General features: G+C 46.0%; 1 protein-coding gene across 2 annotated transcripts; it reads left to right on the top strand.

Moving 5' to 3' along the window:
- The first annotated feature begins 203 nt into the window (after positions 1–203).
- rnf144aa (ring finger protein 144aa) lies at positions 204–16,962 on the top strand. 2 transcript variants are annotated; one of them, XM_048974433.1, is made up of 8 exons: positions 204–788; positions 5,638–5,788; positions 7,056–7,160; positions 8,149–8,209; positions 9,644–9,854; positions 11,895–12,042; positions 12,525–12,614; positions 14,082–16,962. In XM_048974433.1, the coding sequence occupies exons 2-8, from the start codon at positions 5,654–5,656 to the stop codon at positions 14,211–14,213; spliced, it is 882 nt and encodes a 293-aa protein (XP_048830390.1). In that variant the 5' UTR covers positions 204–788; positions 5,638–5,653; the 3' UTR covers positions 14,214–16,962. The 2 variants fall into 2 exon arrangements, with proteins under 2 accessions (XP_048830390.1, XP_048830391.1); XM_048974434.1 differs by lacking the exon at positions 204–788 and adding an exon at positions 797–3,418.
- Positions 16,963–18,260: the final 1,298 nt, after the last annotated feature.

Here is an 18,260-nt window from a genome sequence, read left to right as displayed (position 1 = left end):
GGGGGGGGGGGGGGGGTCATGTTGTAATTGGTGGCCTGGACCCATCTTTATAGATCATTTTCCCTGCTTGTGCTTATCGTAAATGTATATATCCAGAAAGAGGCCTTTTTGTCTTCTGTTTTTTCTGTCGACATCAGTACATTTCACAAGGCTCACTTGGTTTAACTTTTATATTGGGGGGGGGGGGGGGGGGGGTGTCACTGCTAGCTGTTCGGCTTCATACTCCGGCATGTTGTCAATGTTAAGCTTTCAGTTCAGTGTTTAGATGCTGTCTTTAAATTTATCAGGAATTGGGGCATTCCTTGCCCTTACAATAATGGCGTCCTCTGAAATATCAGCGTTCCTCACATGCTATATAATTTAAAAAATAAAAATTTCAGATGATGAGTCTTGTTGTGTTATTTTGGACAGCAGGCAACACCCACTAAAATAGCTTTGCTCTTGAACTGGGCGGTGTCTGACTTTTAATAATGTAAACGTAATTTAATAAAGGTAAATTGGAAGAGTTTTTTTTTTTCCCAGAATGCCTGGTAATAATTGAAATCCCCAAACAAACATGTTGCTTCATGACAAACTTGGGTAGAGCCTATTGCAGAGTGCCATCCAATTTTGCACACAGTGGGAGCGTGAAGTTCTGCGCTCCGGGAAATATCAAAAGGGTTTATTTGGACCCTTTCTGCCAAAAGTCACCTGAGTGAAGGAACGTCGATTTTTCAGGCTGTTCACTCACTAGAGGAGACGACGCATCTGGGTGGCTGCCAACCCTCAGGGACTGGGAAACAGTTCAGGTACTGGGTGAACGTAATCGTCTGAAAGGACAGTCAATGTTTTAACGTTTGATAATATTCATTATGCCGCTGTATGTGCAGTAATCTTAGTCAGAGGCTTTGTTGTACTTTAAACCCAAAATCAGGACAGATCGAGGGAGACCACAGTGCAGTGTGTGATCAGGGCCTGGGGCTAGCTGTTCCCGGCGAGCGGGAAGCCGGGGGGGGGAGGGTTGCTTGTCTATCAGGGGGCTGGCAAAATCCCAGTTTCTCTCTCCCTCTATGACAGATTCCAAGGCCAGCCTCCCAAACAGCCCAGTACAAGCCAGGCTAGGACCCGACGTGGTGGTTTGTTTAAGTGCCTGCACTAAATTGACGTTTCACCTCGTTGACAGGCCTCACTGATCAGAGACACTGAAAACAGTCCCCTGGCATCTGTCCCACGTGAGCACAAGGGTTAAAAAAAAAAAACAAAACATTAAAAAATGCAGCTGTTGACCAACCATTGGCAACCCTTTGGCTCCGTCGTGGTTAGTGTTTTTATCTGGATCAGCTAGCTGGGATTATGTGTGAAAACAAACAGGTGTTCAGGCAGCAGCAGCATGATTCAGGCTTTGTGAATAGCTATGCAGATGCCGGCTGACGGGAGCCTGACGTGTCCCGTCTGGTGCCCTGTGTGCAGCTACATAAGCCTGATGAGACAAGCTCACATGCTAAAACGCTAGCTGCTAGTGGGCGGTTAGCAAGAGCGGGCTAAGCTAAATTAAAACATTGTGTTTTAAAAGTGCCATTTTTCATGTGCCTACTGTAGCATGTAAATTTGTTCTTGCTAAAACTTGCATATATTTATTCAATAGATCAAACTAATGTGTTAATAAAAATGTAAGACGTACTATTTCCCCAGCCTTCATTTGAACTCCATTACTTCTCCTTCTTTGAAATTGTTCTACTTACCTGTGCCATGCTTCAGATGAATGATTAGAGGGTTGATAGCTATTGGGGGGTCAGATGTCACTCACACTCCAAGGCACCAATCACAAATATAGAGGCGGACTTTGGAGCAGCATAATGGATTAGACTGGATGAAAACCACGCTGAAAGATTTGTTTCAGTTGACTTAGTGAATGGGTCGAGTCCTGGGCTAATAAATGCTCAAAGGGAATCAAAGATGTTTTTGCAGAACTGTGGTTTAAAGTACATTTGTTTGTATCTGTGCCACTGGTACTGTAGCTAGCGTAGATTATCAAAGTGAAGCTCAACAGGCTCGCATTCTGTCATCCCCGACTTGCTTCGATACCAGCGAAGCACCAAAAACCGGCAAAATGTGAATTCTGTGTAACTTAAAGAGCTTTATGCGGAAGTTTAGCCAGGAGGGATGGGAAGAAGATAAGGTGCAGAAGGCTTGCCCTCCCTCACTTTTGTCGCACTGACGATGGCTGCTACCTTCGAGCGGCCCATAAGCCCGCGATAGCTCGGGATTCTCGAGGGACCCAATAAAACTCGGCGAATATGAATGCTCTTTTTCTTAGCCGTTCCCCAACCAACTCCGAGCGAGCAGAAGAAGGCTTGTGAGTGTTGAACAAGTGGCCCCTTTGTGCCCCTCTTCCGAAGACAAGGGGCGGTTTGTTGAGGTCGGCGTGGCTGCCGTTGTGGACAAGGAGCTTCACGCTGTCCAGTCTTCCTGAAGCGCCTGGGTCCCAGCTCTGGGTGCCTAATTACGGGACACTTTGCCAGGACTTGTTCCCCATCTACACAGCGCCACATGTGTCTAAGGCCGGGATCTCCAACCTCGCCCCATCGAGTTCGGCAGCTGCGTTCTAGCCTGTTGTTCAGTGTGGAGAAGTCCACTGGCTTTCATGTCCACATGCAAAAATGGGACATTTAGTGGGTGATGTGTGCCTCAGCAGGTTAGGACTATTCCAAGGGCCTACATTTGGGTGTGGATCTCTACTAATATTGTTGGAGTGCTGTGTGTATTTAGGGGGTTTAGGGAGTTAGTTTGGTCCGTACAGATATAGAACTGAAACCTATGTCTTTGGCTAGTTCATATCCAGGGGCCAGCAGAGCAATTTCACAGCCCCGAGGAAGGCCCTTAACCCCCCAGTCGCTCCAGCGGCAGGGTGCCCCTGCTTTGTCAATTGTACAGCCCTTTGCGTGAAAGCGTCTGCTAAAAAGATGAAATGTAAATGTAATTTTGACTATATTATTTCTTTAATTGATTTTGCTTCAAGCAAATGCGTTCCTCAAACGCTGTGAGCCGCCCGCTGAAAAAAAAAACAATTCAGTTCTTTAAGAATCTCTTTAAAAGCTTGCAGCTGATGAATGACTTTCCGGTCATTCATCCTATGTTTGCAGTACCGTGAACATCAGATCGTTTGGCTCAAGCTGCACCCAAGATAAAGTAGGCGGTGGTGGGGCGGGGGGCTGATATAAACATAGACAGTTAACGGAGACACGCTCACTAAGTGACCTGTTCTGCTTCGCTGCCTTCCTTCTTGCTCCGAAGCCGTCAGCGTCCTTCAGAGTGTTCTACGGAGTCCTTCCGTAACTTTCCGTAACTCACAAACTGGGATCCGCTTCCAGAGTGTTCCGTTACTGAAAATTATACTCGCAAATCCTCTCAAAATCCCTGGACGGCTTCTGCATAATAGGTAGGAATGCCCCCGTCAGGGGAAGACGAGTGTTGTAATAGAACGGTAACCTAGATAGGTTATAAATAGGGCTTATGCAATGGCTCGATACGATGTTATGTAATTATGCCGAAAGCGTCTTCACTGGGCCCCTGGTAAGGCTGCCTCCTCCACGTGGCACTGTGGTCCACCTGCGGTTTCCCAAGCTCATTCCGAACTCCTGAGCGGCTGCCAATGGTGCCCGGTGTCAGCGCTCTATGGAAGCTTGTATTGGAGCAGACAGACGCGGGCAGGTGCTCAAAGCGAGGGAGCCGGATCGATCGGCTCTTCAGCGAAAGGTTGTATGGGAATTTTTTTCCCATCACGTTATACAGAGTTCGATATTCTACCTACGGTCTACCTACAGTGGACACAACATCACTACATCTTAATTGTCTCGTTTCTCTGTCACACCTATAACATACATGCTTGAGCCTGATCTTAGTATGGCTTTATCTTTGTGGATCCTTCTGTAATATCTGCAAAGGTTTCGTTTCCTCGTTGTCTCTGATGATGAACCATTTCAGTTTATCGAAGGTGTACTCTTGCATAAATTGGTTTTTGTTCCTCCGCAGGGTCTTTTTTTAGTTAAGTCCCTCATGGAGGTTCATGGGAGTTTTACTTCCACAATAATGTTCTGAGGGCATAAGGAAAAATGATTGGTTCAGAGAGAGAACCAATCAGATTGTAAAGGAGGTGGGTCCAAGCAACTAACTATCTGATTGTTTGGTTCTGCCTTCTCTACAACCTGATTGGTTATTTCTCTGAACCAATTACTTTCTGCCTTCAGAACATTTTGTGGGAGTAAAACTCCCAAGAGCCTAATGAAGCCTCATTAAGGAATATTTGTCTGTGGCATGTTGTTCTGAGGGATTTGCAATGATGACGATGACAGCAGCTTTGCAAATGAGCACCTGTGCCCCCCTTGGCCCTTGGGTCTGTTCTTCTGCAGTACACCTGGCCCTCTCTTTGCTGACACCATCATAGACGGACAGACAGGGGGTGCTGTGGTTAGCCAGTCGCTAAGCGCTCCCCACTTGTCCACATCCTCCTGGTCCCGGAGAGACTTTGTCTGAGGGTGGTACCACTCACTGTTCTTCCCCTCCCAGGTCGGACTCGTGCCTCCACCAGACTCACTAATTATTCACAGCGAATTGCTTTGGGATGTCAACCGGCTGGTCAGTGTCAACACCGACTTAATTATTTATTTTACCTGCCAATTATTTAAATGTTTGCGGTATTGAACTGGTAAATATTGGAGCAGTTCCCTGACCTTCCCAAACTGGGGGTGGCATACCTGTCTCCCTCCCACCCCCCCATGCCGAGCTTTCAGCTTTCTCCGAGGGGAGTCTCATAGACCCCCACTGGGGCTCCGGCTTGTTGCCTAGCAGCTGTGGAACACGTGTCGACACGTGACTCATCTCAGCTGTGCTTCCTGCAGATTCTTTGCCACATAGCTGCGTTTACACTTTCCTGGAGGGGGGAGGTGCCCGTTTGAGACGGCAAAGCGGGTGGGAGAGCGGAAAACTCGACGTGACAGGTGGGGGTGTCAGAAAGGGCTTTTTTTTGTTTGGTTTTACCTCCCCCACTCTTCAGAGAGATGCTCCATGGGGAGAACATAGGAGGATTTGTTTGGGCAAGGACTGACTTTCCAAACATCCTGTCCACATCCTTGGGGGGAAGGTGGTGAGTCAACGCGTATCCCAGGAGTCCTAGGGCAGTACCCAAGACGGGACACCAGCCATTGAGATGCAAATATAAAAAAAATATTTTTTGGGTGGGGGTGGACCAAACCTCATTTATTCATCCTACCCAAACATAATTTCCCGGGGATATAGACCGGGTGGGGTATAGATAGGGGCGGGGCTACTGACATATATATATGACCTGTCTTATACCCCCCACCTTTGGTTTGCTTTCATCTCCCCACCACCATTCTATCACTTTCCATGACCTGGCGCCTATTTCAGCTTCTTGTCTTTTTCATTGGTTGGTGCTGACAACCAACCAGCTGTCTTCGTTCGCTGTGTGCTGTGCTTCTCCACCCCGCTCCCCCTATCAGGGCACGGACTCAAGCAGCTTTGTTTATGTGAATCTGCAAGTTACTCATTAGTCCTTACTGAGTGCGCTCAGATGTGTCAGCCAATCCAGATGGCCGCCCCGCTTGACAAAGGGCTGCTGTGTTCTCTGCTGCCTGCCAGAACTCCGCCGATTGCCATGACGACGGCCAGGTTTCGACCCACCTGGGACCTGGCTCTGGACCCGCTGGTCTCCTGCAAGTTGTGCCTTGGGGAGTTTCCCCTGGAGCAGATGACCACCATCACACAGTGCCAATGTGTCTTCTGCACGCTGGTAAGGGTGTCGGCGTGAGACCCGGGTCTCCTTCAGTTCCAGCGCCCCCTTCGGTTTCAGTTCCACGCGACTGCACGAGGACAGGCAGAAGTGTTTCTGCTGGAAATGAGCACCCATACCCGAGATGTGAACCCATAATGTAATGGCATGTGAGGGACCTTGATACCATTCTTCTTAGGTATTTGAGGGAGGGATTAAATCTGCATTCTAACCGTGACAATGTCAGTCATGATTTCAAAATACCAGCATATAAAGTAAAAGCAATTTGAGACCCATATAAATGAAGGATGATTTCGTCGTAAGGCTTTGTTGTCTGGTCATGCAGCTATGAAATGATCATTTGGTTTGTTCGAGCCAGACCCCTGAGACAATCCATCAGCACTAATGTTACTTAGCAGATCCATGCGTTAATAGTGATGTTGGAGCAATTGGGGGTTAACGATCTTGCCTAAGATCAGCAGGGGTGTACCCAGGGCATGGGTCCCTGACTGGCCCCCCAAGTGCCCCCTACCCTGTCACTCACTGATTCGAAACGACGATAAGACCACAGGGCCTTACTGCACGTCTCGCTTGTCTGATTACATGCAGAACAGGATCTTTCCGAAACGTACTGTTCCCGACCTATAATGAGCAGAACATCACCCCTAATGAGTGCTGCTGTTCCCGTCGAGGTTCTGCCGGAAAATCCTTTAATTGCCGCCATTAAGTAAATGCTCCCTATTTGTTTGTAGCTGCATTATTTAATCCGGTAACGGGGAAGGAATGTGGTGTTCTGGTGATGGAGAGAAACAGATGCATTAAGTACAGCCTGTTTGACCTGTCAGATATCACAAAACCACGTGCGATAAAAATCAGTAGCCCGCTTATGTAATTGAGGTCAGGATGGAAGGAGCCTTGTCTGAATTGTAAAGCACCGCTATCGAAAAATCACTCGCCTCTGATTTTCGGGAAACATCAGCATCATTTTCATTGCTAGTTCTTGGATAAGCGCTCGTCCCACCGGAGTCCCAATTACTACCATTAAATGCACCTTTTATAGCAAACAATAATTTCTGATGGTACAACTATTGTTTCAGATTTCTGATTGTGCTTTTCAAAAGCTCAACTTGCTGCCCAATTGTAGTAATTTAAAATAATAAATCTGGCACTTAAACAGTAACATCTTGAGGTATGACTAAAAGCTCTTTTGCAGAGTTCCCTTTTCCAGTAGAAGTGAGTAAAATGTATTGCTACTTTCTCTCTTGTCCTCTTTTTCTCTAATGGTCAGTGCCTGAAACAGTACGTCGAGCTCCTGATCAAAGAGGGCCTTGAAACGGCTATTAGCTGTCCAGACTCTGCCTGTCCGAAACAAGGACACCTCCAGGAAAATGAGGTAACACCCCCCCTGAACATTTTAGATTTGGTAGTTTGCTTGGTGCTGGGTGCCTTTTAACGTGATATTTTTTGAACCAGCAGAAATCCATCAGGGGATGATGTGTAAATATGTGAGGAAATTTCCAGAGGAAGTTAAAAAAAAAAAAAAAAAAGTCATTTGGTCTAGAAATGGCCAAGACTTCCCTGAACAAAACCAATAAAAGAGTGACAGTTAACATTTTTCTGCTGAATTTGCCATTCATTAATGCTGAGAGTGACGGGTGCCTTTTAAGACTTCCCCTTTCACATGAAAACCCACCTGCTTTCTGTATCAGCTAGCAGTCAAGACAGGAAGTAGGCTGTGCTATTTTGGGATTTGAGGTTCCCATACATCCAGCCTCGGTTCAGGAACTGTCAGGGGTTTTTGCTGTGGAAATGACATGGGGGAGGCGTGGCCTGTGTGGCTGGGAATATTCTGGGACATTCGGAAAGAGAGTAAACTCGGCCAGATGATTTTCATTTTTGAACTGGGGTAGCGGTGGATTATAATCGTTTGATTCTGCTGGGTTTTGTTTGTCTAACTTTATGTCGACAATTGTACTCATATTATGTGTATTCTGGGAACAGTTAACGATGATTTAAAAACGCGATGGATGGCTGATCTACGGAATTAGGTCAGTTAGGTGAAGCCGACTAGAGATTTGCACTGCGGTGGGCATTTGGCACATGCTGTATGGGCCGCATGAGACAGATGGTATGTGGACGCACTTTCCGGTGGGTGTCATGCATCCCCAGCATGCACCGGGCCTCACTGCTCAACCTTGCTTAGTCAAAATCCTGACCAATCATGGCCTCAGGATACTGGTGGTTCTTTAATCAGTCAGGATGCCCCCCACACCCTCAAAGGGATCTGCTTAAACAAAGCGCTCTTGCTAAGGCCACATTAGCTATCGCCGCGGGTGCATCCAATCTGAGTCCCCATCCCTGTCTCATGGTTCCTCCCCCAGATCGAGGGCATGGTACCGGAGGAGGTGATGCAGAGATACAGAAAGCTGCAGTTCGAAAGGGGTAAGTGGGCAGTGGCACCGTGACAACCTCGCCGTGACAACCACGTCGTCGCCGTGGAAGCGGAACTCACTCCCGGGTTGTCGTCATGGCAGCCACTGGAGCAGCCCTCTGGATGTTGATGAGCGTAGTCAGGCATGTGTCTGGCTCTGAATATTTTACAGTATTTTGAGCCCTTTGCATCTCAGTCCTGGACCTTCTTTACATAAATCTGTAAATGTTCTGTTTCCTATACAGCATTTTTAGTAACTTACTTTATCCTCCTGAGATCCAGCAATTCATTTTTGTCCTCTATAGAGGACATTATGTTTTTCCTCCATCTCTCCAATACTATACATGCCAAACTGTTACGTCCTGTTGTTTCTTATAAAGGACAATAAGGACTTTAAGATGACATCACATGTAAGGGCTTTAAGATGACATCACAGGTATGCTTTTTACCATCCCAGCACTTAAATTATGTATTAAAAAAATATAAATTAGGAGAGTTTTTCCCTAGAGCTTATAGAAAAGAACAGATTCATGCAGGTAGTTATTTGTAGGGATAACTTGTATATCTTCTAAAGACTTGCTGTGCACCGCACTGTGTCCAGATAGTGCTCAATACTGGACAATTTAAAGGGATATGTGAAACAGCGTTTAAATATAGCCGCTCTGGCCGTGAGTCAGAAGGCTCGCGCGCATGTGAAAGCGTGGCTCTTAAATCACATTGAGTAAAGGGTGACGATAAGCAGCCAACCGGAACAGCTTGTTCTCGGGTCCCGCTGTGTGTTTCCCGTGTGGATTTTCTGCGGAGCGTGCAGTTTTTAGGCGCGTTGCACTGCTTCCTGTGGGCCGCATGTGCTGTGGGGTGCCCCCCTGCCGAATGGCCCTGGAGAGTCACCCCCCTAGATAAGTAAATGCAGAAGGTGACACCTGATAGATGATGTTTACCTCTGCTTTGGGGGAAGCTATGAAAGGAGGGGGGAGTTCCCAATTGACTGGCATGTTGGGGGATGGGCATCCTGGAGGTTGGGTGGGGGGGGGGCGTTGCCTCTGTACATGTGGATCAGGTTTGAAGCCAGCGGCGCTGGGTTGACATGGGGAAACCCAGCGACTAGTGACTCACTCTCAGCCTGTAGTGATTCTTTTGTTCACGATCATGGCGTGCACGCCAAACTCGGGGGCCAGTGACTTCATTTAAGTGGGCCGGGGAGGGGAAGAACACAGCTGGTTGTGTTTTGTCGGGACCCCTGCACCCATGCCAGGGTGCAATCCTGCACACGGGCACATTGTGCGGGCAGACAGTGGGGTCAGTGTTAGGGGGAGGGGTGCAAACCGGCTTGGCCTCACCCATTCTGGAGACCACAGAGCCAGCCATTGTGGAGATCGCCCCTTACAGGACGTACACTGAAGTGCAGGGGGTCAGTAACACCACTTCATCTCACCCACTAACAGAGGTGCTGCTGGACCCGTGCCGAACGTGGTGCCCGTCTTCGTCCTGCCAGGCTGTGTGCCAGCTGAGGGAGACAGAAGCTCGGCGCCCCCAAATGGTCCACTGCACTGCCTGCGGCCTGGAGTTCTGCTCCACCTGCAAGGCCACCTGGCACCCAGGACAGGCCTGCCAGGACAGCATTCCTATATCCGCCTTCCTCCCTGGAGAGACCAGGTAGGCTCTGCCCTCTCATCATCCTCCTCATGCCAACCACCATCATCCTCGTCGATCAGTTCACCCTTAGTCACTGAAGGAATACGAGGTAACGATTCAGGAAATTATTGCGCATGATGTTTATATTTCTGGCTAAGGACATATTCTGAAGGTTGCTGGTTCAAATCCCAGAGGGGACCCTGCCTTAATGACCCAAAAAGCACCAATGGAAATGCCATCCTGAATAAACTGATAGTTTTATGTCTTTTCCTATGAATGCATTAATTAAGCAGCATGATAATTAATAATTTACCCATAATTGCCCGGTTACTAACCCTGCATATGGTGACCGCTATCATTCTGATCCACTGCCGTACCGCAGTGTGCCGTCGACCCCTACTGGTACTGGTACGCATGCGTAAATACCTGCATGAGATAAATATGCAAGTGAACGCCAAGTGTTAGACTGGGGGCAAAATAAGTCATTTGGGAAAAAAGAGACAGATTGATTGACTGATTGATTGATTGATTGGGTACATTATTAGGAAAGCAGAGATAAATGAATTAATTACTCGGAATGCTGGATTGGGCATCAGTGAGCTAAGGTTTATTTTTTTGTGATGGGTTTCCCGGAATTTCCCGGATGTGAAGGTGTTTCACTTGTTTAATAACAGTTTTTTGCGTATATTTTGTGCAGATTCACAGACAAAGAAGGTTAGGATTTATTCAACACAAATTACTTTTCAGGAAGATTAATATTATGAGCTGGAATCTTGCCTGGGGGGGGGGGGACGCCGTATGTCTGCATTGCCAAGGTCACCGCGGGAAAGATGTCAAGCACCTCGTGCTTTGGATGACCTACGGGAAAGCTCGGCATTGTGGGAGTATAAAGGCAGGGGTGGGGGTCTTTCCTCAAATTTCCATCTTCCTGGGATGGTTTGGCTTTAGTGTCCCGATCCATGAAGCCCGGACTAAAGTGAGGCCCCCTGACCCAATATGGCTGTGGTCCACTTGGCCTTTTGGGTGCTTTGTCCCCATTATGGGCGCCTAAGGGGACCGTGCCGTTACCATAGATACACGACATTCGGTCACATGACCCAAGCAAGTAGAGTGGCCCTCAGATTGTCAGCTATTGTGGGCGTTTTGTGAAAGGTGTGCTTAGGTTGGTGGGCCACCTGCTTCCAGCACGGACAGCCCAGTTACGGCAATGGCAGTGCCCTTTGGTGTAGCCGGATTGGCGTCATTAAAAACGAAAAGGAAATAGAATAAAAGAGAGAAGACTTCCTTCTCAAATAAGGACGCATGTCACACTGAAGACAAGGGGGTTATGCAAACGTTTATGGGTCGTTCCATTTTCATTTCACAAATTCCCAGAAACCTTTTTGCATCACTGATTTTGATTTTGGTGAAATTTGGCGTATGAATTACACGAACCTTCCAGAGCTGGGAAATGTTTATTTCGTTATTTAAATCCCTTTGAGATATAGTGCCTTTTCTATACTGCGAGTAGCAAAAAGAATGATAATTCAGAGTGGATTTTATGAGCTGTAATGTTATACTGTAACAGCTACATGGCTCAGCTATAGCACTGTAAAGCTCAAGGAGAGTTTGGTTAAATTGAACTTAATAAAAAAAAAAAAAACTGCATTTTTACTTGTTTCGGTTGTTTAAACATAATAAAGGGATTGGAGTCTGAATCCACCCTTCTCTTTTCCACTAGACAATTTATTTTAGGGGGGAAAAACATTTCCAAACTCTGTAAGGTCTGTAAGATGTGTAATTCACATCCCAAATGTCACGCATGAACCCCTTGTAGGTGTCGTGTATCAGAGGTGCCACCTGGGACGTGAAGCTGTTTGGGTTTGTTCCTGTTATGTATCAGGTTAGATGGATGGATGGATGGATGGATGGATGGATGGATGGATGGATGGAAAGAATTAACTAACACTGTGACTTTGACCAGGAGAAGCAGTCGGAAGGTGATGGTTAGATCCTAATCGGTCCATTTCTGCACCTCCCCGCCGCCCCCCCCCCCCCCCCCCCCCCCCCCCGATTAACTAGTGCTCTGTACAAGACAGACGAGGACGACGCCCCTATCAAACGCTGCCCCAAGTGCAAGGTGTACATCGAGCGTGACGAGGGCTGCGCACAGATGATGTGCAAGAACTGCAAGCACGCCTTCTGCTGGTACTGCCTGGAATCGCTGGATGTGAGTCCCCCAACCCCCATCTGGAGACGTGAGCCACTGCCCGGGCTGAGCACCTGTTTGTGACCCAAATCCCACCCCCAATATACTAGACTTGGCAGCCAGAGTGCTATTCCTTTAGTGGGGAGAAACTCTCTAGGACATTGTCTAGGTGACTGGGAGGGGGCGGTCAGTATGAGGTCACTGCAGTCCCCTACGCCCACTCCAAGCTGAGCATCACAGAAAAGGGTAGAACTGGGAGGAACCAACAGGTCTCTGGGGTTCCTCACCCTACCCAGAATAAACCACCGCAATTGCATATGCATGGATACCGGGGGGGGGGGGGGGGGGGGCAGGTGATGCCCTTGTGTTGATCTGCAGTCTCCCTGGCTGGGAGGGTGGGGAACGCCTCTCTAGCTCTCTGACAAGCCTCAGTGGAACGTGCTGCACCCCAGTGATGGTTTGGTGGTGGGTCATGACCTGACGGTACTTCCTGTCCTCTGCAGGATGATTTCCTGCTGATTCACTATGACAAAGGACCTTGTCGCAACAAGTTAGGCCACTCGAGGGCTTCTGTCATCTGGCACAGAACACAGGTAGGTAACTTAAATCGCGACTCTGTAAGAATGATCATGGTCTCACACAGGGGCGATTCTAGAATTATTTTAAGGAGGGGCCATAATTGACAGGGACCAACTTTATCATCAGCCAATGATGTGTTCTGAATCAGTGAGTGAAAGGGGAAGGAGCACTCCTGGGGCCAATCAGGTTTCAGTTTCAGTCCCATTGTCTGAAAATGTCCAGTTAGGTTAATTGATGTCTATAAATTTCCCATAATGCAATGCGCTGGTGTCCGATCCCTTGTTCTGTCCATCCTTGTTCATCATGGCCCTGTGCTGCAGAATCGGTCTGGAAGATGGATGGATGAGCTACGAATCATTCTATCTGTCCGTCTGTCCAACTGTCCATCCGTCCATCTATACATCCATCCCCAGAGGCAAATTCGGGATTTTACCCATATCGAAATCTTACTCATAATTCCTTCGGGTGAAAAATTAGACCTTTGAATCACAGTGATGCACTCCAATACTCATGTTCTTCGGCTTGGGTGATGATCCCGCCTACATATGCACAGTACTGCCAGTGAACGTGATTAGCATAGTGCCAGTGCTGTTTCTGTGACCAAGCATGCAAAAGGCCGACTCATCGACATTTGTTTGCTCGAATGACTGTAAATGGACTCCATCTAAACAAAGCTCTCCTGTTGCTGACTGCCAGGCTATTTAGATTGGCCAGTGCAGAATTTGATAACGTTCAGCTCCACTCGTCGAAAATTGGGAACAAGTCCAGTACATCCATTAGGGATAGGCTTAAGTTACCCGAATTGCTGACTGGACAAAGTAATCTGCATGTTAGCGGTGGAATCGTTTCATGCAACGGGAAATGATTTCCTATACAGTGGCCCCCCCTAGTGGCCAGTTGTACATTTTAATATTCGTCTTGCATGACCCTGGGGCAATTATAGTTTTTTTTTTTTTTTGTTTTTTTTTATATTTTCGATTTTGATTTGAAATCCAGTTTAGTTTTAGTTCATTTTCTGTGTGGTTTTAATAATTTTATGAGTTTTTCTTTTTTTATTATAGTTTCAGTTAAAGTTCTAGTAACTTCACGTAGAATACACAGAGCACATTATGTAATAATGCCCTCAAAGTGGGCAAAGTGTTCCATTTATTAATGATAAAGATAAACAAATGATTAGCAAACTACTATTTGAAAATGGTAACAAAGTATTTGATTGTGTTTCATTTTAGTTTGTTTTGCAAGCAGTTCTTTTAGTTTTTGTTTAGTTGTTGTTTTATTCTATTTTATTTACGAAAATGTCTCCGTACCGTTTTCGTTTTCGCGAACGACGATAACCCTACCTAGTGTTACTCGAAGATGCCGTTTAATCGGAAAGGCAGCCTTGTTTTTCCCCAGTAGCTGAAGTAGCTGTATCAAGGAATCCAGGTTTATGACCGATGTGTCGCCCACTGACTGGTTCTTTCTCCTGCTGCCCCCTGTAGGTGGTGGGGATATTTGCAGGCTTCGGGCTTCTCCTCCTGGTGGCATCACCATTCCTCCTCCTCGCCACGCCCTTCGTCTTGTGCTGTAAATGCAAATGCAGTAAAGGGGACGATGACCCCCTGCCCACCTAAAAAAAAACCACAAAGAAGAGAGGAGCTTCCTCCACGCCACCGATGGGGCGGTTTTTGCCGTATTCGTTCCCTCCCCTCACCCTTGTCGTCCCGTGCAGACAGATGTAACCCCGGCACTATTTTAGCTTTCATCTAAATTCCCAGAAGAGGGTGGGGGCCCAGATCCAGAAGATGGCGGTGACGCCCCCGCCCCCGACGCGGATGCATGTCCTTAGCGCACGGCGTCCTACTTGTGAAGACCGCACCCCTTTCTCAAAGATTGACGGCCACCGGTTTATATTTTCCTACCTGCTTTCCAGTCATTCCGAAATCTGACCACAATGTGGCCGGTTTCAGCCCTAGAAAGCAGGCAGTGGTGTAACTGTTTCAGGAGCATAGGAGGTGTTAAGCTAGACGTTCCGAATGGAAAACGGGTGACATTATTTGCTGTCTGTAAAATAAGCCAACGGCCTGAGCCGGCAGTCTAACCCCCCCAGGTGATACTACACATGGTGAATGCAAATATTGTCCTTCTGTGTTTGCTTTCGGTTTATTTTTAACCCCAGGTTTAGCCATTATGTCTGTATTAAACTATTAATTATCTCTTTTTCTCGATATTGCAATGTTCCCCGAAACGGGTATGTGTTACCACAAGTCAGACCTAACTTTTGGTTCAAAATGCGAGTTTGACCCTTGTATGGGAACTAATTCGTTTTGACCCTGAACATTTGCGTAAATTACTGGGCTTGTATAAAGAAAAAAACGACTGAAAGGTTCGATAATCTTGGAATTCTGGGGAAGAGCAAAAACGTACACATATTTAAAACAGGACGAAATTTTGCAGATGAACCCCTGCATGGTAGATTGTCAGATTAAAGTGTGTGTGTGTGAGAGAGAGAGAGAGAGAGAGAGAGAGAGAGCTGGAAAGAACTGAAATGACCTTTTTTTGTCGATCTGCATCACTTTTACTATGCAAAGCAGTGCAGCCCATTCGAATCCCTGGCCTGTGAGCATATTAGCGCGATCTTAGCTTGCCAGACTTTTCCATTTGGGAGTTGGGGCACGTTCTGGATTTCACTTAGCCAATCAGGTCCTGACTTGCAGCACACGGGTCTCTCCCCCTGTTCTGTGTTACCGGATTTGCACGCGCTGTTCAGGCTGCCCTCCAAACATGGAGCCCATGTCCGGTATGCATTTGTTTAGATTTTCGGGTGGTGATTTATTATTTTTTTTAAAGTGCCAAGTAATTTGTTATTTCATGTTATTGCGTTTAATCCCTCACAGCTCATGTGTAGCTCCTTAGAACAATTTCTAGTATGTTTACTATATATTTGACCTTATATATTAAATGTAGTTTTGTAGGTAAGAGACACATCTCCAGGTTTTGTGCGGAGTCTCAAACGCACCGTTGTTGCAGTCCCTTAGATTTCCTTTCAGTTGCATGACCAGCAGACGCATTAAATTCCTGTTATTCTGCCTAGTGGTAATAAGGAGGGACTGTAGAGACGCTTAGACCCCAGTGCCGCAGGACACAGCTGGGATAGACCGGAAAGCTTGTTTCTCCAAGGGCACACAAAGCACCGAAGAGCCATGCTGATCCAAAATATCCAGTTACTGTCATCGGTTTGATCGAAAGGCAAAGCCTTGGAGACCTGTAGCCACGGAAAACGGGATCTTTCTGTAAGATTAACATGTTAACGTGGCCCCTAATCTGTATGAATTGGGGTTGACGATAGTGCCATATTGCCAGCGGATCTTATTGGCGGTGATGATGGGAATGACTCGGTGGATGATGTGCATTTTGGCTCTTCCTGTTAAAAAGGATCAGCCCAGGACTCTACGTTTGCACCGTTTGTATAGTTCAGATGTTTCTGCAATGAGCACCACACACACTATTGTATGTTTCTGAAAACATCCTTGCAATTTTTTACATTCAGGCTAGTGTCGCAAAATTCCTCAGTTAGCAGGGGTGACATTATGTAAAAAAGCACATTATTCAGATGATTAAAATTTACAAACAAGTATAGATCCATTTCCCCCTATAGTATAAAATACTTTTCCACAATCGGAATACACGTAATACCTCGATTTTGACTACTGTCAATTTTGGCACATACTAAAAAAGTCGAACAATTTAATGACCAAGAAATTCCATCAGAAATAATAATGCTATCGGTTAGTATAAGAATTTCTTTGTGAAGTTGTGTAACAATTCATGGTGATTAAAAAAAAATATATAGAATACATGTAGAATTTAGCAAAATGGAGTTAATTTTATCAAATGAGATTGTGTTAAGGGTTTAAGATAATATATTTAAAATTAGTCAGTAAACATTAAAGTAAACCGGGTCTCCAAAATGCCGTATCCGTAAGAAATGCTTAAAGAACCAAAAAACGAAAAAGTACCTTAAGGCCATAGAGGTTGCATTCTGATTGTGCTGGATCTTGATGCAGAGACTTCCAGTACTTTATTGGCTAATTTATTAGCCTGTCACACAAAGCTTTTCTTTGACTTGTTCTCGTCCTGTGTAGATAAGAAACGTGCGTAAATGAGTCTGAACTTTCAGCACATGGGAAGGACTTTTACCTGTAAATAATAAAAATAATAATAATTATAATAATAATACTATGTTGTCATATATTGGCATGTGTTGATAAGTCTTGTATATATAAGATATGTATTTCCTTCTGAAGGAAAACTATTTCCATGTTTCTATTGTGGCACTAACACTGTGATATTAAAAAGATGATATATATATATATATATCTAAAGAGTGTGGTACTATCTGAATGGATGGGGCACATTTTTCTGTGAAAAAGTCTTAGGCAGTCAAAGAAATGTTTAAAGCTATTTATTTGGGTAGTAACTGCATTGCTGCCAAATGCTCTGAACAGGAAAAACAATTTAGCATCAGGATATGCGCAAATGAACACCGACGCAATAAAAAACTAGTAAGAATTTCGTCTGTTCTCCAAAAAAGCTGCTGATATCTTGTTTGATACCTAGATGAACATCGCTTCAGTTCCCAAACCTCCTCAGCGGCACCCCAGCCATCCTAAGTATTTGTTAAAATTTTAACAAATAAGCTTATTTAAAAAGTCAAGGAGAAATGTAGTGGCTACACAAGGTGTGCTAGTGACCAAGCCAAGAAAATCATAGGTGCACTGGATGGTTACTGCAAATAGTGAGGTGACTTTAGTAGATTTTTTGAAACGGCTAAGCTGACACACTTTGACAGACATAATATCATAGTCTTGCACCAGCATGAACATCATTTAAACATCATTTACTTTGGCTGCCTACGACCTGCACTGTACTGTGTGTACGAATGTATATAGACACACACACACTATATGGACAGAAGTATTGGGACACACCTCCTAATCACTGAATTCAGGTATTTCATTCAGACCCATTGCTACAGGTGTATGAAATCAAGCACCGAGCCATGCAGGTTTACAAGCATTTCTGAAAGAATGGATTGTTCTGAAGAGCTCAGTGAATGCAAGTGTGGCACTGTCATTGGATGCCACCTTTGCAATGAGTCTGTTCGTGAATTTCTTCTGCTGCTGAACTGTAAGTGGTATTATTGCAAAGTGGAAGCATTTAGGAACAACAGAAAGTCAGACTAGGTAAAGTAACATAGTGTGTAAAAGTCGCCAGTGCTCTGCTGACTGAATAACTGCAGAATTCCAAACTTCCTCTGGCATTAATCCCAACACAAAACCTGTGAGCCGGGAGCGTCGTGGAATGGGCTTCCATGGCCGAGCAGCTGCATGGAAGCCTCACATCACCAAGCAAAATGCCAGGCGTCGGATGGAGTGCTGTAAAGCACACTGCCAATGGACACTGGAGCAGTGGAAATGTGTTCTGTGCAGTGGCGAATCATGCTTCTCTGTCTGGCAGTCTGATGGACAAGTCTGGGTTTGGCAGATGCCAGGAGAACGTTACCTGCCTGACTGTATCGTGCCAAATGTAAAGTTTGGTGATTTCTGGATACAAACTGGATTCCCAGACATCCCTCTCAGACAGCGTCCTCATGTGTCTACAGTTACTCCTGTTGGATG

The sequence above is a fragment of the Brienomyrus brachyistius genome, chromosome 14, assembly GCF_023856365.1.
Source record: "Brienomyrus brachyistius isolate T26 chromosome 14, BBRACH_0.4, whole genome shotgun sequence".
NCBI classification, from domain to species: domain Eukaryota; kingdom Metazoa; phylum Chordata; class Actinopteri; order Osteoglossiformes; family Mormyridae; genus Brienomyrus; species Brienomyrus brachyistius.
This window is presented reverse-complemented; position numbering and strand designations above follow the sequence as displayed.